This window comes from Oncorhynchus tshawytscha, linkage group LG04 (genome assembly GCF_018296145.1).
Source record: "Oncorhynchus tshawytscha isolate Ot180627B linkage group LG04, Otsh_v2.0, whole genome shotgun sequence".
In the NCBI taxonomy this organism is placed as follows: domain Eukaryota; kingdom Metazoa; phylum Chordata; class Actinopteri; order Salmoniformes; family Salmonidae; genus Oncorhynchus; species Oncorhynchus tshawytscha.
The window spans coordinates 16,912,890-16,933,522 of record NC_056432.1 but is presented as its reverse complement, the minus strand read 5'-3'; the positions used below and the strand labels follow the sequence as shown (position 1 = coordinate 16,933,522).

At 42.9% G+C, this 20,633-nt stretch overlaps 1 protein-coding gene across 1 annotated transcript in view; it reads right to left on the bottom strand.

Annotated features, from left to right (window-relative positions):
* Positions 1-20,633, bottom strand: part of fibcd1a (fibrinogen C domain containing 1a) — a 99,538-nt gene that overhangs the window by 28,785 nt on the left and 50,120 nt on the right. The window contains exon 6 of the mRNA XM_024417061.1: positions 1,533-1,629. Coding sequence (XP_024272829.1) covers positions 1,533-1,629 — 97 coding nt within the window. The remainder of the gene's footprint in view (positions 1-1,532; positions 1,630-20,633) is intronic.

Genomic DNA, 20,633 nt, shown 5'->3' with positions numbered 1-20,633 from the left:
ATAGTTTCATATTTCAGGCAAATTCTTATGCTGCAAGACAAATGTGTATTTTCCTGAAATGAATCTGCAGGATCATATTGCTACGACCATAAACAGTTATTTGGATAACATCAGTAATAAGTCAGCTAACTTAAACTTATAATATTTTTGATTTAGCAGCAGAATGTGTTAAGTGTGTGTGTGAGAGTGAGTGAGTGAGTGAGTGAGTGAGTGAATGTGTGTGTGTGTGTGTGTGTGTGTGTGTGTGTGTGTGTGTGTGTGTGTGTCTGTGTGGTAGGTGGGATCATCTTCCAAGTGGAGGTGACCACAGTCTTCTCAGGCATTTGGATAAGGGACAAGCTTTATCCAAGGGCTGGGATCTATGTACAATTTACTGACAGGTCCCATACTGAAACCCTGGATCAAAACAGATGGTGCCCGTAAAGTGAATGCTCTCAAAAGTTACGATATTGATCAAGTTTTACATTTGTCTTGTCTGTTGAACCCCTCCTCCTCGATGCTTCCCAAGGTACATAAAGAGTGCTCTGCTGTGCCTGTAGGTAAAATAACTTTCATAACATGTGGTGGGCAGCAATTTTCCTCTTTCCTGCTCCTCTCTTGGAGAACTCAATCTGGACATGCTGATGCTTTGTGGCAGGCCTGTCATTTCCAATCCTCCAACCCTGAATTAGGGCTCCAGTTCACTCACTGAGGGCAAACAAAAAACACACAAGCACCCATGCAAGCACACACTACACTCCACCTACACAATCTTGTATTCACATACTTCAGGCCACAAAGAGGAGAAACAGTGAGGACGAGCTGGGGCCAAAAGGGGGGCCTCACCCTGTCCAATCCCCAAATGGCACCCTTATTCGCTATATAGTGCACTACTTTTGACCAGAGCCTGATAGGTGGAATGTACAAGAGGAAACAAACTCAATTATGCCCCTGAAGCGTCAGTGTCCCAAAGAGGCAACTTGAGAAATTAAACATATAAACACCGTATGCAGATTTATTTTTGGTGAGGTAGCAACACCCAGTATTAAATGCCACAAGGAAAAGATCTACTCAACTTCTTTATATCTTCACACACACACACACGCACACACACAAACATGCAATTGCTCTCAGCTGGTCCCTTTGGGCTTCCCTGTAGATCCTCAGCTAAAGCAAAAGACCAAGTTGTTTGCTACACCAGATGTGTAACTTTTACAGAGGGTGAGACACTCCTACTCATGAATGAAACCTGAGAGGATGGAGCTGCTTAGAGTAACTCTGTGCTTCTACGCTTCTGTAGTGTTACAGGTAAAATACCTACTGTTTTCACAACAACCCAGTGTAGCTTCTGTGTAGGTGTTCATTTGATTCAGCTGTCTTGTCTGCTTGAAATTGTTGTTCTAGTGTGTGGAAGGGGTTTTGGTACTACACACCTAAATAAAATGTTCTCCTTTCTTCATGGGCAGACTTTGGAAATGTGACAAGAACGTGAAGCGTTATCGAACCAATGGAGGGAGTCATACATGGTACTGTTCCTGTTTATCAGTGCTCACCAAGCCAGTGCTCCCCTGTGATCTTGCCGAAGCCGTCGCGGTATGCGTCCCATGCTCGGAAGAAGTTCACTGCGCCGTCCTCTCTGCGCTGAATGACCTGGGAGGAAGAACATAAGAAACACCCCATATTATTACCATGACAACATTTCAGGATATTGTTGTGTGAATACGAATGCCCAAATGCAACCTAATCCAGGGCTGTATTAATTAGTGTACACCATATGAAATTGCAACAGAAAATGATCTTATTGGATGAGCTCAAGTAGTCCCTACCTATTTCAGTCTGTTTTCTTCTGTTGGGTGCCTAGGGAATATGAATTTGAATGGTTGGTTTGCCAGCCCCATTTAGTGAAAATACCATTGGAAATTCCATATCATGTCAACATATCTTTCTCCTAAATGGCTCAGACACTGTGCTCGATTGGCATTAGAAACAAGACCAAAACACCATCTGTCACAAGTTTCCGATCATCCTTTAATTCATTTTGCTTTCTTAAAAATGCTGAAAGCTACGAAAACCCATAGCGAACATAAAACAATGCTCTTTCCTCTGAGAGGTTGGTCTTTGTCTTTGGTATGCAACGGTCCTTTTGAAATCAAGAGAAAACAAACATTTTAACATTCAAACGGCACAATATTGGGATGCCTGACAATGTGAATAGCTCCAGAAAGTCTGTGTAAACTGTGTGGTCCCTGGTAAGGCTGCTAGGATGCTGATGCATGGCTGGAATTAGAAGTGAGCTTCAGACACTAATTGACTCCTGATCCCTTTATAGACGATTAATCAGTCAGGCACTGGATCAATGGCCGATGAAAATGCCAGCGGAGGCAAGGGTCGCCATCAATGTAAATGAGCCCCCCTCCCCTTCTCTCTCACATGTTCCACACCACCAACCCAAGGAGCCACAGCCAGGAGAGAGGCCACACACATGTTGACTGAAAAACAAATACGTTGTGACAGAGGACCCGTCCATGTGAAATGTAATTATGATAGTGATACAGTCGGAGCGTTATTCTTCCGAGTATTTGCTAAAAATGCCTCATAGCATTCCCATCTCTAGCCCAGTCATCAGTGATCCATTGGAGAGGCTCAAGTAATCAATGTTACTAAAGGTAAGGCTCTTTTAAAGCATGTGGCGCCTAATGACTAACTGTACATCTATTCCTCTTAACATTCATGTTTTACTGTCACATACCGTACACAGGATAGGTGCAGTGAAATGTGTTGTTTTACAGGGTCAGCCATAGTAGTACAGTGCCCCTATAGCAAATTAGGGTTAAGTGCCTTGCTCAAGGGCACATCGACAGGTTTTTCACCTTGTCGGCTCTTTGAACCAGCAACCTTTTGGTTACTGGCTCAATGCGCTAATGGCTAGGTCAATGTCATTTGATGTGTTTAATCATGTAGCAGCATGCACACTTTGAAGAGTGCTGACCTTGGTCATGAGATCTGTGAAAACACCCTAATTCTCTCAATAAAGGATGCCAACATTCTGGGCAGGTGCTTCGGGCTACATTCAAAATTAATATGTAGAGGCCTCACTGAGAATAAATCTGCGCTCTCCTCCTACCCCCGCTCCAACCCACCACGAAACCCAATACATTTGACTTATTCACTCTAATCTGTGGAAATGCTCAACTAGCCACCTCTCGATGCTTAATCTGTCCCAATCACCACGGCACCTTGTGTAAACCAGGTGATTAAAATAAAGGCAAATTCTCATGTTTTAATAAATATTTGATGAGCTGGGATATGAATATTCCCATCAGAGGGCCTGATGCTGGCTTCAAATTAAGGGGTGTTCAGACGGCATAAAGAAACCGGGCTGGCATATCAGGCTGGCTGACACAGTCCTGGGCGTTGGGAGAGATAGAGAGATGGGAAATTGGGGGATGATTGATGGGTATAGCTACGGGGCACTTGTAATAACGTTGCTGAGAAAAGCGCTGACTCGAAAGCCCCACATGCTGGGTAAACACTAAAAAGAAATATGTTATTGTGTCATAAAATCCAAAGGGGCGGGTGTACTGCTCGCTCCCTCCCCTGTCTCTGATGTGACTGTTTGTTGTGCCTCGCCGTAAAGAGTGAGTCCCGAAAGCAATTTCACCTGTTCCAATGAATCTCTTTGCCAGCCCCCAATACAGAGCAGTCATTCAGTCATTCACAGTAAAGCGCCATGCTAGATGACAGCATCTTGGAGAAAAAGAGATGACACACTTTGTCTGACAGGCACAGCATCGGAAGAGGCATGGTCTTCTTACACATTCCACAATATGGTATTAGTTCACATAATCACTTGAATAATGTGTCCTGTGTATGTATGTGAGAAGAGCTTAACCTTTTACTGCAGTGGGCTGAATCAGGGTCACACGGAGTGTTTCTTTGTAGTCAAACAAATCTAATTTGAAACAAATGTATACACCTCACACACATGGTTATGGGCTTAAAAAAAGAAGACACCTGTAGTCTGTCAGATATAGAGTTGAAATGTATTACATTTTGAATTTGCATCCCAATATTACACTTGATATACATTACGGAAGACTGAAATATGACGAAACGTTTGCCATAGAAAGGGCTACTGATTCCCATCGCCTGTCGTCGCTCTCAATCTGTCGGGTGTGTTTGTGTGGTCTGCTCTGCTCAGAATGTGTTGAGAACTCCAGACTCCCATAGTTTAGCTCTTCATTAACAGCATGTTGGGATGGTACAGCTGCCATGGACATGAGGCAGTGGTGGATAATCTCTTGTGGATTCAAATGTAACTTTCCTATGGTCTAGTAGGCCCATCATCCCAGCAAACATAGAGCATTCCAACAAAGTTATACAGCGTTCCATTGTGTGCCCAATTAGGTTTCCAGCTAATGACAACATCCCTAAAAACATTAATGTTTTTAAAATGAAAACTTAATTGAATAAACATTAGTAGAAGGACATGCGACAATGGTTTCTGGAATGTGTTATCCGTATGTTCATAGAGATAACGTCATAGTCATGTCATGGGAACATCCATGGAAACCTCAAAAGTTCTGGGAAAGCTTGCCATTTTAACGTTCTCAAAACATGCCTACTAATGTTCTGGGTATACATAGGTAAATAGAAATGATGTTGCGATGGCGCATGGCAACGATGGAAGAGCTGGCTACAGTACATACAGTATAGGACTAGGCTACTTCTAATCACTTCCAAAACGTTTGTATTTGGAAGAAGACGAGAGATACAGTGTACTTTAGGAGAGATTAAAGGGGACCTGAGAATGATGGTGAATATTTAAGTCATGATGGAATGTCACTTTGTTGATTTTCATAACATAAGAAGTTCCAGATGAATCACTTTAGGAATATGTTTCATTCAACTCGGAGGAAAATACTGCATAAATGTTTATAAAACAAAAAAATTACAATCGTATCTGATAGATATTGTTTTGTTCTGTCATCCTTTTATTATGTCTCAAAACATAATATTTCTCCTTGGCACAAATCTCGGCACTCAGAATGATTATTAAAAGCTAGTTTCATATTACCCTAATGCACAAGCATGAGACATTAGAAAGTCTGTGGCTTGAGTTTCTGCGGTGTGTACTTGGTGTGTTGTAGGGCTCAGCTGGCTCAGCTGTTGAAAGCCTGAATTCATACTTCTCAAACAAAACCACACAGTGCAAAAACACAAGAATCAAATCATGTCATTGGAATATTCCCAGGAAGACTCTTGGAGCAGCCAATACTGGCAGAGTAGAATAGCATGCCAATCTTCTGGTTTGTAAAAGGAGAGGCCTTTCCAATGCCAACAAACATGCCCTCTTCTTGTCAATCTGGCAGGGAATATTAGACACCACACGGCGCCGTGGTGAGGATTTGATAACGTACTGTACTCCCCCAGAGCTGTCAATCAACTGAGACAGTGGACTTATCCGTTCTCCTGAAGCTGCTGCACTGACCTAAACGACTGCTAATACTACTACGACTGCTAATACTACAACTACTGTTACTAAGACTACTGCAACTTTGCCTATTACTAATACAACTACTGTTACTAATACTACTACTATTATGCCTTTTACTAATAAACTACTGTTACTAAGACAACTGATACTATGTCTACTACTAATACTACTGTTACTAAGACAACTGATACTATGCCTACTGCTACTATGCCTATTACTAATACAACTACTGTTACTAAGACTACTGCTACTATGCCTACTACCAATACTACTGTTACTAAGACTAAGGCTACTACTACTAATACAACTACTGTTACTAAGACTACTACTATTATGCCTTTTACTAATAAACTGCTGTTACTAAGACAACTGATACTATGACTACTGCTACTATGCCTTTTACTAATACAACTACTGTTACTAAGACTACTGCTACTATGCCTACTACTATACTGCTACTACTATTGCTACTACTACTATTAATACAACTACTGTTACAAAGAATACTGCTACTACTACTACTGCTACTATCCCTACTACTAATACAACTACTGTTACTTAGACTACTGCAACTATGCCTACTACTAATACTACTGTTACTAAGATTACTGCTACTACAACTACTAATACACCTACTAAATCAAATCAAATCAAATTTTATTTGTCACATACACATGGTTAGCAGATGTTAATGCGAGTGTAGTGAAATGCTTGTGCTTCTAGTTCCGACAATGCAGTAATAACGAACAAGTAATCTAACTAACAATTCCAAAAAAAAAACTAAACTAAACTACTGTCTTATACACAGTGTAAGGGGATAAAGAATATGTACATAAGGATATATGAATGAGTGATGGTACAGAGCAGCATAGGCAAGATACGGTAGATGATATCGAGTACAGTATATACATATGAGATGAGTATGTGAACCAAGTGGCATAGTTAAAGTGGCTAGTGATACATGTATTACATAAGGATGCAGTCGATGATATAGAGTACAGTATCTACGTATGCATATGAGATGAATAATGTAGGGTAAGTAACATTATATAAGGTAGCATTGTTTAAAGTGGCTAGTGATATATTTACATCATTTCCCATCAATTCCCATTATTAAAGTGGCTGGGGTAGAGTCAGTGTCATTGACAGTGTGTTGGCAGTAGCCACTCAATGTTAGTGGTGGCTGTTTAACAGTCTGATGGCCTTGAGATAGAAGCTGTTTTTCAGTCTCTCGGTCCCAGCTTTGATGCACCTGTACTGACCTCGCCTTCTGGATGACAGCGGGGTGAACAGGCAGTGGCTCGGGTGGTTGATGTCCTTGATGATCTTTATGGCCTTCCTGTAGCATCGGGTGGTGTAGGTGTCCTGGAGGGCAGGTAGTTTGCCCCCGGTGATGCGTTGTGCAGACCTCACTACCCTCTGGAGAGCCTTACGGTTGAGGGCGGTGCAGTTGCCATACCAGGCGGTGATACAGCCCGCCAGGATGCTCTCGATTGTGCATCTGTAGAAGTTTGTGAGTGCTTTTGGTGACAAGCCGAATTTCTTCAGCCTCCTGAGGTTGAAGAGGCGCTGCTGCGCCTTCCTCACGATGCTGTCTGTGTGAGTGGACCAATTCAGTTTGTCTGTGATGTGTATGCCGAGGAACTTAAAACTTGCTACCCTCTCCACTACTGTTCCATCGATGTGGATGGGGGTGTTCCCTCTGCTGTTTCCTGAAGTCCACAATCATCTCCTTAGTTTTGTTGACGTTGAGTGTGAGGTTATTTTCCTGACACCACACTCCGAGGGCCCTCACCTCCTCCCTGTAGGCCGTCTCGTCGTTGTTGGTAATCAAGCCTACCACTGTTGTGTCGTCCGCAAACTTGATGATTGAGTTGGAGGCGTGCATGGCCACGCAGTCGTGGGTGAACAGGGAGTACAGGAGAGGGCTCAGAACGCACCCTTGTGGGGCCCCAGTGTTGAGGATCAGCGGGGAGGAGATGTTGTTGCCTACCCTCACCACCTGGGGGCGGCCCGTCAGGAAGTCCAGAACCCAGTTGCACAGGGCGGGGTCGAGACCCAGGGTCTCGAGCTTGATGACGAGCTTGGAGGGTACTATGGTGTTGAATGCCGAGCTGTAGTCGATGAACAGCATTCTCACATAGGTATTCCTCTTGTCCAGATGGGTTAGGGCAGTGTGCAGTGTGGTTGAGATTGCATCGTCTGTGGACCTATTTGGGCGGTAAGCAAATTGGAGTGGGTCTAGGGTGTCAGGTAGGGTGGAGGTGATATGGTCCTTGACTAGTCTCTCAAAGCACTTCATGATGACGGATGTGAGTGCTACGGGGCGGTAGTCGTTTAGCTCAGTTACCTTAGCTTTCTTGGCAACAGGAACAATGGTGGCCCTCTTGAAGCATGTGGGAACAGCAGACTGGTATAGGGATTGATTGAATATGTCCGTAAACACACTGGCCAGCTGGTCTGCGCATGCTCTGAGGGCGCGGCTGGGGATGCCGTCTGGGCCTGCAGCCTTGCGAGGGTTAACACGTTTAAATGTCTTACTCACTTCGGCTGCAGTGAAGGAGAGACCGCATGTTTTCGTTGCAGGCCGTGTCAGTGGCACTGTATTGTCCTCAAAGCGGGCAAAAAAGTTATTTAGTCTGCCTGGGAGCAAGACATCCTGGTCCGTGACTGGGCTGGGTTTCTTCCTGTAGTCCGTGATTGACTGTAGAACCTGCCACATGCCTCTTGTGTCTGAGCCGTTGAATTGAGATTCTACTTTGTCTCTGTACTGGCGCTTAGCTTGTTTGATAGCCTTGCGGAGGGAATAGCTGCACTGTTTGTATTCAGCCATGTTACCAGACACCTTGCCCTGATTAAAAGCAGTGGTTCGTGCCTTCAGTTTCACACGAATGCTGCCATCAATCCAAGGTTTCTGGTTAGGGAATGTTTTAATCGTTGCTATGGGAACGTCATCTTCAACGCACGTTCTAATGAACTCGCACACCGAATCAGCGTATTCGTCAATGTTGTTGTCTGACGCAATACGAAACATCTCCCAGTCCACGTGATGGAAGCAGTCTTGGAGTGTGGAGTCAGCTTGGTCGGACCAGCGTTGGACAGACCTCAGCGTGGGAGCTTCTTGTTTTAGTTTCTGTCTGTAGGCAGGGATCAACAAAATGGAGTCGTGGTCAGCTTTTCCGAAAGGGGGCGGGGCAGGGCCTTATATGCGTCGCGGAAGTTAGAGTAACAATGATCCAAGGTCTTTCCACCCCTGGTTGCGCAATCGATATGCTGATAAAATTTAGGGAGTCTTGTTTTCAGATTAGCCTTGTTAAAATCCCCAGCTACAATGAATGCAGCCTCCGGATAAATCGTTTCCAGTTTGCAGAGAGTTAAATAAAGTTCGTTCAGAGCCATCGATGTGTCTGCTTGGGGGGGGATATATACGGCTGTGATTATAATCTAAGAGAATTCTCTTGGTAGATAATGCGGTCTACATTTGATTGTGAGGAATTCTAAATCAGGTTAACAGAAGGATTTGAGTTCCTGTATGTTTCTTTCATCACACCATGTCACGTTAGTCATAAGGCATACGCCCCCGCCCCTCTTCTTACCAGAAAGATGTTTGTTTCTGTCGGCGCGATGCGTGGAGAAACCCGCTGGCTGCACCGCTTCGGATTGTGTCTCTCCAGTTAGCCATGTTTCCGTGAAGCAGAGAACGTTGCAGTCTCTGATGTCCCTCTAACACAACTACTGTTACTAAGACTACTGCTACTATGTCTATTACTAACAGAACTACTGTTACTAAGATTACTGCTACTACAACTACTAATACAACGCCTACTACTAACACAACTACTGTTACTAAGACTACTGCTACTATACCTATTACTAACACAACTACTGTTACTAATGTAACGGATGTGAAACGGCTAGCTTAGTTAGCGGTTCAATCGGTGACGTCACTTGCTCTGAGACCTTGAAGTAGTGGTTCCCCTTGCTCTGCAAGGGCCGCGGCTTTTGTGGAGCGATGGGTAACGATGCTTCGTGGGTGACTGTTGTTGATGTGTGCAGAGGGTCCCTGGTTCGCGCCCGGGTATGGGGGAGGGGACGGTCTAAAGTTATACTGTTACACTAAGACTATTGCTACTACAATTAATACAACTACTGTTACAAAGAATACTGCTACCATGCCTATTACTAACACAACTACTGTTACTTAGACTACTACTACTGCTACTACTACTAATACCACTACTGTTACCAGTGGCAACCCGTCACTGTTTTGAGCCCCACATTTTTTTGGTGGGGGGGCTTGTCTGTTTTGCATGTTATTTTGGCATTAATACATGTCACATATCAGTTTTAAACAATGTAAAAAAGAACAATATACAGTATATCATTGAGTTAATAATGCTGCATACAAATCTGAGCTGTGTTCGAATACCCATACTAACATAGTGTAATGAAACAGGCAGGGAGCAGGTCTCGAACCCTCGACCTTCTAGCCCGAAGTCCAGCACACTATCGACAGTGCCGCAAAAGTATGCTCAAGCCGCAGAGTCGATATCCGTGCTTATAAACCCAGGGTCGTTGCATTACTCCCTCCTTTCAAAGAGCGCGTCCTCGCGCTAGCTTGTGACCCAACGTCTTATAGGAACGCGCTCACATGCCCAGCACACACACTGTCGTGGATGCAAGGTCCGATCACTTCTGACACCAATGTAATGAAACAGCAGGGAGCAGGTCTCGAACCCTCGACCTTCGTGCTATCGTCGGTGCCGCAAAAGCATGCTCGTGTGGCAGAGTCGATATCTGCGCTTATAAACTCAGGGTTGTTACAATACCGTATACTACATACTTAATGAGTATGGGTGTTTGAATATACTACATACAACAGTATATACTATTAGTGCATTTTAGTAAACTGTAAACGAACTGTATCGTTTCAGTTGAGCGTACTAGAGCTTCACCTGTCTCCCGGAAGTTGATGCTGTTGCTATGCAACCTCTTGCTAGCTTGTTAGCATAAAAATTTACTAGCTAAACATTTTACGATTTCGGTTGTGTTCGTAAATTCAATCTGGAGTGCCAGAGTGTGCTCTGGCCGTTCGTAAATCTAGAGCGTTGTCAGATTATCCGTTCATAAATTCGGAGCATTCAGAGCTCACACTGGACACTCTGGCGAAGGAGTAGAATGGCAGTCAAGCACCCATGCTAACTGGCTAACGTTGGCTAGCTACTTCCAGACACAAATGAGACTGAGAGAACACCTCACTCTGACCATTTTACTCGCCCTAGCAGAGCTTGTTAGGCTGTTTTCATGCTATCTAGAGTGTTGGTGACTGTAACTGTGCTGCTGGCAACAATTTAATTAGGCTTTTATTCACCGACTTTTACTGACACCGGCCATATTCAACGGTTGTTGAGCATTCGTAAATGAATCAGTTATTCTGTGCGAGAGTGCTCTGAAATCGGAGTAGATAGCCAGAATGAACAATGTCGATTGAAACACACAATGAATATATCACTTAGCTAAGAATGATGTGAATAATCAGGTCAATAAACATTGGTTAGTTAGTTAGATAGCAGATGGTTTGTGGTTTAGTACGGTACCCTGCATCATATCTTCATTGCTCCAGACCAGCGCAAGGGGGAGTTAGAGCACTGGTTATGCTTTTGGGTCCTACTGTGTCTCTAACTGACAATGAATGGGCGACATAAACCTAAATAGAAACTAATAATTGTGCACGACTTCAGTATTATTACTAAAACTGTTGTTACACTAAGGTTTTTATTCTTCTATTTTGTTAGGATTATTTTGCTCTTACTGTAGTAGTGTAGGCCACCCCCGACAGGTCATGTTGTACAGCGCCTGAGTGGTGCAAGGTCTAAGACACTGCATAGCAGTGCAAGTTGTGTTGCTACAGATGCTGGTTTGATACCTGTGCTGGCCTCAACTGGGAGACCCATGAGATGGGTCTGGTTTCGCTCCCTCTAAACTGAAATAAATAACAGACTGGCTTTTTTTACAAATTAGTAAGAATGTCTTACCCCATGTTCAAGAATGGCCTTTTTCTCGCTCATTTTAGGTTATTTGAAAAAAAATTATAATAATCTCCAAACATTTGTTATTTTTTAAACAAAGCGATTATTATTATTATTACTATTAATTTAGAATTATATAAAAGCCCCTTGGATATTCTCACATATATATTATTATCCCTGTTAATAGCAGGACAATATATATTGGTCACGGCTCCCGAGTTGCACACAATGGGATTGCCTTGCAGTTCTCCAGCTGTCCACAGAAAGCGCGCAAGGTTCAAGGCACGAAGGCAGGGGGCACGGGATGGGCCCGCAGTGCCGAGCACAGAAGATGGACCTAGCCCATGGCGAAGGGAGGAGGAGCCGCCACACTGGGTAGCATAGAGCAACACTTTAAGGGGTATTGCACTAATAATGGCACTGACTAGGGAAACGTTCCCGCTGTTCTTAGTGCCAGTCTGCAAGTTCAAACTAAAACAATGTGTTGTGCTTTCGTTAATAAAATAATGATTAAAATACTATTTGAAAATGCCGATGTTAATTTAGTTCTGGATCTATAATTAATTACTTTGGGAATAAATGTCAATGAATTACAAAAATATTGGAACAAAGTTGTCTAATGAAGGTAAACAAAATGTTGCTTACTGGAAAATACTATTTTAAACACACACGGTTACGTTGTACAGGGCCATTACGGCTGTTAGCAGGTAGCTGGACAATAGACTTACACAACCGGCCGTGATTGGTTGCAATTTTAGTTTAGTACACCGGAAAAGAGAAAGCAAATAATACAACAAAAAGTATTGGGACCGTGATTGGGAGTCCCACAGGGCGGTGCACAATTGGTCCTGCGTTTCTCTCCCTCTAAAAACAGAAATAAATGTTTTGGCCTTTACAAACATTATTTTGGCCTTTTATTCAGATTAAAATCACTCACTTACATAAAAAATAAAAAAAACTCCAAAATATTGTTATATATTATCAAGTTGATGGCACAGTCATATAGCCCGGCACCTACATAAAGCTGAGTGACTCACTAATTCATGGCTTTGGATCAAAATAAATAAGTACCAACATTAATTTTTATAGTCTTTAATAAAGAAATGGTTTGGTTATCCTGACCTGGTCACCATGTACAGTATTATAATATACCATTATGGGCTATTAGCAGGACAATATACCTTTACCAACACCAAGTATTTTGATACATTGTGGATGGGACCTCCCCAGAAGAGCAGCTGTCACCGCATCCCAATGCAAAATACGTTGCTACAAATATCTGCATATTGAAGTTAGAAGCAAAAGTATTTGAAGCAATAGCCTACAACTATTTTTATTTTATTTGATAATTTTCCCCCCTTTTTTCTCCCCAATTGGTAGTAGTTACTGTCTTGTCTCATCCCAGTCAGCATCACCGTATTCATCAATGTTGTTGTTCGACGCTATGCAGAACATATCCCAGTCCACGTGATCGAAGCAATCTTGAAGTGTGGAATCCGATTGGTCGGACCAGCGTTGAACAGACCTGAGCACAGGTGCTTCCTGTTTTAGTTTCTGTCTGTAGGCTGGGAGCAACAAAATGGAGTTGTGATCAGCTTTTCCGAAAGGGGGGCTTTACACGCGTCTCAGAAGTTAGAATAACAATGATCCAGGGTTTTGCCAGCCCGGGTCGCGCAATTGATATGCTGATAAAATTTAGGGAGCCTTGTTTTCAGATTAGCCTTGTTAAAATCCCCAGCTACAATAAATGCAGCCTCGGGATATGTGGTTTCCAGTTTACATAGAGTCAAATGAAGTTCTTTCAAGGCCGTTGATGTGTCTGCTTGGGGGAATATACACAACAGTGATTATGATTGAAGAGAATTCTCTTGGTAGATAATGCGGTCGGCATTTGATTGTAAGGAATTCTAGGTCAGGTGAACAAAAGGACTTGAGTTCCTGTATGTTGTTATGATCACACCACATCTCGTTAATCATAAGGCATACACCCCCGCCCTTCTTCTTACCAGAGAGATGCTTGTTTCTGTCGACAGGATGCATGAAGAAACCAGGTGGCTGTACCGAGTGTGTCTCGAGTGAGACATGTTTCCATGAAACAAAGAACGTTACAGTCTCTGATGTCTCTCTGGATGGCAACCCTTGCTCGGATTTTGTCTACCTTGTTGTCAAGAGACTGGACATTGGCGAGTAGTATGCTCGGGAGCGGTGCGTGATGTGCACGTCTACGGAGCCTGACCAGAAGACCGCTCCATCTGCCCCTTCTGCGGCGCCGTAGTTTTGGATCGCCAGTTGGGATCCGATCCATTGTCCTGGGTGGTGGACCAAACAGAGGATCTGCTTCGGGAAAATCGTATTCCTGATTGTAATGTTGGTGAGTTGACGTTGCACTTATATCCAATAGTTCCTCCTGACTGTATGTAATAAAACCTAAGATTTCCTGGGGTAACAATGTAAGAAATAACACATAAAAAAACAAAATAATGCATAGTTTCCTAGGACCGCGAAGCGAGGCGGCCATCTCTGTCGGCGCCGGAAGTGTTTTCACTGTAGTGTTCAAAATGTCTTTCAAGCTGTCAGGCATTCCTTTGGCAGCAAGAGCCTCTTGGTGGATGCTGCAGTGTACCCAAGTGGCGTCGGGAGCAACTGCTTGCACACGCGATCCCACTCCACTATGTCTCCCTGTCATGGCTTTTGCACCATCATAACAGATACCACCACATCTTGACCACCAAAGTCCATTTGATGTCACAAAGCTGTGCAGTACTTAAAAAATATCCTCTCATGTTGTCCTGGTTTCCAGTGGTTTGCAGATGAGGATCTCTTCCTTAATTGACCTCCCACAAACGTAACGGACAAATACCAGGAGCTGTGCCAGGCCTGCCATGTCTGTTGACTAATCCAGATGTAACACATATACTTTACTGGCTTGTATAAGAAGCAGTAATTGTTTCAAAACATCTCCTGCCATGTCACTGATGCGTCGTGAAACAGTGATGTTTGATGAAGGCATTGTCTGCATAGTCTTTTTGGCCTTTTCCCCCAGCATTGTCCCAGCCATATCCGCGGCAGCAGGAAGAATGAAGTCCTCCACAATAGTATGGGGCTTGCCTGTCCTAGCCACTCGGTAGCCCACCATATAAGACGCTTCTAGCCCCTTCTTATTAATGGTATCTGTTGCTTTTATACATGTCTTACTACTCGAAAGTCGTCTTTATTCTCGCTCATAAAACTCCCATGGCTTATTTTTCAAAGGTCTAAATGTCTGTGCAAGAGTGAAGGTTTTCCGCGAGAGAGTAATGGATCATGTGATTGGATGGTAATTATTTGACTAGGCTACATGTACAGTATTTGACATTGTGTTGTTATTTCGCTGAACATTAGATGGTTTAATTTTATTTTTGGCACTGAAACGAGGCTACTCAGGCGAGAAAAAAACTCACCCAAATGTATAGCCAGTGGGAAAATATAAATGTACTATTTGAAAATGTGAAGAAAGGTATTTTTTAAATACCATTACATTTAAAAATATATACTGTATATTTTAAATGTGAATCACGCGTACATTGCACGTTCGTATCCTAGTTTGGGAATACCTGACCTAGAGTAATTAGGGTTTGCTCAAGCGCACATTGACAGATATTTTTCACCTTGTCAGCTCAGGTATTCAAACCAGCGAACTTTCAGTTATTGGCCCACAACTACTACTACTACCAGCAACAATAGTCAACATATTGACAGTTCCACAAGTACACAATGCTGGCATATTTTCAAAGCTCCTGTTGTCGTTACAGAAGTAGGATATTAATTTTATCTTAATTTATTTCTGAGAATTTTCCTGCACTGCAGGAAATGAAAACTTGTAGTGTATTCAAGGTTTAAAGCAGTTTCTAAAGTTTGTAATTTCCACTTTAAAATGTCAGACTTGATTTGCCTTAGCGAAAAATATACAACCCCTACAAAGAATGTCCATTAATTATAATCCACACAATAATACATTTCCTGTTGCCGCAGGATTATTATCATGCTGTAGCAAATTGGTTCAAATTAATCTGTACATCACGTTGGCAGTACAAATTGCTCTTCCCTACAGTCTTCTGCTCAACAGAACTTACCCAGTTCCATCACAAGGCTCCATACAGGCCTGTTAACAAGCCCAAAAGACAGATGGGCTACAGAGTGTCCCTGTAAACCACTTTCCAATAGCACAGCACCATTCTAGCCCAAAGTCATTCCCATTGACGTCATTCTGTTGTGCAAGATTGCTACACCCCCTTGTGTGTCATGACCCCTACTTTTTCTCTGGCTGACCAACGCCAGCTTTCAAAGCCTCAGAGAGAAAGTGCATCACTCCACCACAACAAAGGCTTTTTATTCCAACTGTACATTTTCTCAAATAGATCACACAGCAAAAGCCACTTCATGATTCTCTATACAGATTTGATCAATAAAAGTATTAGGTTCATCTGATCGGTTATGACCACATATGAATGCACATGTTAAAGTACACAGTGTCCCAAACACCAGAAATACAATGGGGAACTAAGAATATCTGTATCATAACTGCATAGGTTATTCCATGACCAAAAGTGACAGCATAAAATGTCCATTGCTGTGTCTTTAAACATGAGAAAGGCAATCTACTATTGTCTGAAGATCCAAATAGCATACTATTTTCTTTCACTCTGAACTGCCTGTGGTCTCCCTGGGCCTTTCCAAAGCAATTTAAAACCATTTTTAAAAACGTTTCCTGTTGAACAACAAGATCCCACATATGAATAGAGTAATGCACACACATGTATGGGGTAGAAAAAAATATGTTTTGAGCAAAATAGTGTTTTTTAGCACAAGTGAAAACTTCATCCGGAGGCAATTCGAGGAGTTGGTCTGATGGTGTTCTCTGATGATCGGCCTCCCCACTCGGCCTCCCCACCGCTTGTGCCATGTCATGAGGATGCCTGGATCACGTATTGAGTTGTGCCTTTTGTTAAGTAAATCAGGTGATAAATGAGCTGAAAAATAGACTGGAGTAGGACTTAAAGTAAGGTCTTTAATGTCTGGCACTGTTAATTGAATCTGTTTAGGATTATGGAGCCACACCGTAAATGCAGTGCTAACAAGCCAAACGCAATAAAGGCCACCTGTAAAGCACTGCTCTACTTACCTTTGCAAATGAAGCCCTTGTAATCCTTTTCTATTACTGATAAACTGCTTAGCGAGCTCCAATAAGCTGTACATTTTTCTATTTGGTCACAGAGAGGGAGCAAGGCTGAGGTGCTGTCACAAGCCGGTTGGGGTAGACTTAGACCTTCAGCTTTTCATTTGCTGTTGGGTCAAGTCTGACTTGTGTTGACAGAATCAAAGATGTTCAAGAGCTTTGAACCTCAACTCAAATTATGTGACTTGCCAACATCCATTTGGAGAATGTATCAGACTTTCTGTAAGTGGCAAAAGCTTTAGATGAAACATGGAATAAGTGGAGGAGAGAAACTGAACGCGTAACAGTGAAACAGGCTAAAACAGCGAGTGATTATTTGGAATTTCCCAATAAGAAATGCTCATTTTCATTTCAAAATGTTTTAAAATGTTTTCCATTGTATGCCCTAATGAGCACAACCCTATTCTGTCTTCCATTGTACCCAACAACATCATGGATATACTTATATACCAGTGGAGGCTGCTGAGAGGAGGATAGCTCATAATAGTAGCTGGAATGGAGAGAATAGAATGGCATTAAACACATGGAAATGATGTGTTTGATGTTGTTGATACCATTCCACCTATTTCGCTCCAGCCATTACCACGTGCCCATTCTCCCCAATTAAGGTGCCACCAACCTCCTGTGTTACATACACTGACCCAACAATATTCTCTAAACCATACTGTCACTTCTACACTTCTACACTTTGAAGTGCAGAAGCACACTAGAGGAATTCAGTCTTATCTGGGTCATACTTGTCTTGTGGAAACTGTGCGTAGATCCACTGCCACTGCCCATTTCCCCCATGCCCTCCTTCTCTTATCCTGCGTCTCTGTTTATGGAGTAAACAGAGTTTTTCCCCCCTGTGCTTGCACATGCGACGTGCTGGTAGATATAAGGTAATCTAATACCTCATTTCTGCCAGCATATCACATGTGCAAGCAGAGAAAGAAAACTAGAGACCAATGTTACTCCACACACAGAAACACATACAAAGCTCTCCCTCTCTCTTCATTTGGCAAATCTGACCATACTTCTATCCTCCTGATTCCTGCTTAAGAGCAAAAACGAAAGCAGGAAGTACCAGTGACATGCTCAATACAGAAGTGGTCGGATGCTATGCTACAGGACTATTTTGGTAGCACAGACTGGAATATGTTCCGGAATTCATCCAATCACAATGAGGAGTATACCACCTCAGTCACCGGCTTCATCAATAAGTGCATAGACAACATCGTCCCCACAGTGACCGTACGTACATTTCTGAACTAGAAGCCATGGATGACAGGCAACATCCGCACTGAGCTAAAGGCTAGAGCTGCCGCTTTCAAGGAGCAGGACACTAATACGGACACTTCAAAGATATCCCACTATGCCCTCAGATGAACAATCAAACAGGCAAAGCGTCAGGACTAAGATTGAATCCTACTACACCGGATCTGTGAGAATGCTGTTCATTGACTACAGCCCAGCGTTCACCACTAAGCTAAGGACCCTGGGGCTAAACACCTCCCTCTGCAAATGGATCCTGGACTTCCTGATGGGTCACCCCCCGGTGGTAAAGGTAGGCAACAACACATCTGCCACGCTGATCCTCAAAACTGGGGCCTCTCAGGGGTGCGTGCTTAGACCCCTCCTGTACTCCATGTTCACCCATGACTGCTTGGCCAAGCACGACACCATCACAATCATTAAGATTGCTGATGGCACAACAGTGACTGATCACCGACAACGGTGAGACAGACTATAGGGAGGAGGTCAGAGACCTGGCAGTGTGGTGCCAGGACAACAACCTCTCCCTCAATGTGAGCAAGACAAAGGAGCTGATCGTGGACTATAGGAAAAGGAGGGCCGAATAGGCCCCCATTATTTATTTATTTATTTATTTCACCTTTATTTAACCAGGTAGGCCAGTTGAGAACAAGTTCTCATTTACAACTGCGACCTGGCCAAGATAAAGCAAAGCAGACAAAAACAGCAACACAGAGTTACACATAAACAAACGTACAGTAAATACAGTTGAAGTTGGAAGCATACATACACTTAGGTTGGAGTCATTAAAACTTGTTTTTCAACCACTCCACAAATTTCTTGTTAATACACTATAGTTTTGGCAAGTCGGTTAGGACATCTACTTTGTGCATGACACAAGTAATTTTTCCAACAATTGTTTATAGACAGATTATTTCACTTATAATTCACTGTATCACAATTCCAGTGGGTTAGAGGTTAACATACACTAAGTTAACTGTGCCTTTAAACAGCTTTTTTTAAATTTTTTAAATCTTGGCTTTAGAAGCTTCTGATAGGCTAATTGACATAATTTGAGTCAATTGGAGGTGTACCTGTGGTTGTATTTCAAGGCCTACCTTCAAACTCAGTGCCTCTGCATCATGGGAAAATCCAAAGAAATCAGCCAAGACCTTAGGAAAGAAATTGTGGACCTCCACAAGTCTGGCTCATCCTTGGGAGCAATTTCCAAACGCCTGAAGGTACAACGTTCATCTGTATAGACAATAGTACGCAAGTATAAACACGATGGGACCACGCAGCCGTCATACCGCTCAGGAAGGAGACGCGTTCTGTCTCCTAGAGATGAACGTACTTTGGTGCGAAAAGTACAAATCAATCCCAGAACAACAGCAAAGGACCTTGTGAAGACGCTGGAGGAACCAGTTACAAAAGTATCTATATCCACAGTAAAACGAGTCCTATATCGACATAACAGGAAAGGCCACTCAACAAGGAAGAAACCACTGCTCCAAAACTGCCATAAAAAAGCCAGACTACGGTTTGCAACTGCACATGGGGACAAAGATCATACTTTTTGGAGAAAAGTCCTCTGGTCTGATCAAACAAAAAGGGAACCGTTTGGCCAAAATGACCATTGTTATGTTTGGAGGAAAAAGGGGGAAGCTTGCAAGCCGAACAACACCATCCTAACAGTGAAGCACGGGGGTGGCAGCATCATTTTGTGTGGGTGCTTTGAGCAGGAGGGACTGGTGCACTTCACAAAATAGATGGCATCATGAGGCAGGAAAATTACGTAGATATATTGAAGGAACATCTCAAGACATCAGTTAAAGCTTGGTCGCAAATGGGTCTTCCAAATGGACAATGACCCCAAGCATACTTCCAAAGTTGTGTCAAAATGGCTTAAGGACAACAAAGTCAAGGTATTGGAGTCGCCATCACAAAGCCCCGACCTCAATCCTATAGAAAATGTGTGGGCAGAACTGAAAAAGCATGTGCAAGCAAGGAGGCCTACAAACCTGACTCAGTTACACCAGCTCTGTCAGGAGGAATGGGCCAAAATTCACCCAACTTATTGTGGGACGCTTGTGGAAGGCTACCTGAAACATTTGACCCAAATTAAACAATTTAAAGGCAATGCTACCAAATACGAATTGAGTGTATGTAAACTTCTGACCCACTGGGAATATGATAAAAAAAGGAATTGTGAAAAACTGAGTTTAAATGTATTTGGCTAAGGTGAACCTCCGACTTCAACTGTATATACTCGGCGGTGTCAGAAGAATGCCTAAAAAATGATCAAAGTCTCCAGCGGTACCTGAGCACCAAGTCTAGGACCAAAAGGCTCCTTAACAGCTTTTACCCCCAAGCCATAAGACTGCCGAACACTTCATCAAACAGCCACCCGGACTATTTGCATTGACCAACCCCTTGCTTTTTACAATGCTGCTACTCGCTGTTTATTATCTATGCATAGTCACTTTACAAATTACCACGACTAACCTCTACACCTGCACATTGACTCAGCACCGGTACCCCCTGTATAAAGCCTAGTTATTGTTATGTAATTTTCTTGTGTTACTTTTATATATTTTTATTTGATTTATTTAGTAAATATTTTCTTAACTCTATTTCTTGAACTGCAATGTTGGTTAAGGGCTTGTAAGTAAGCATTTCA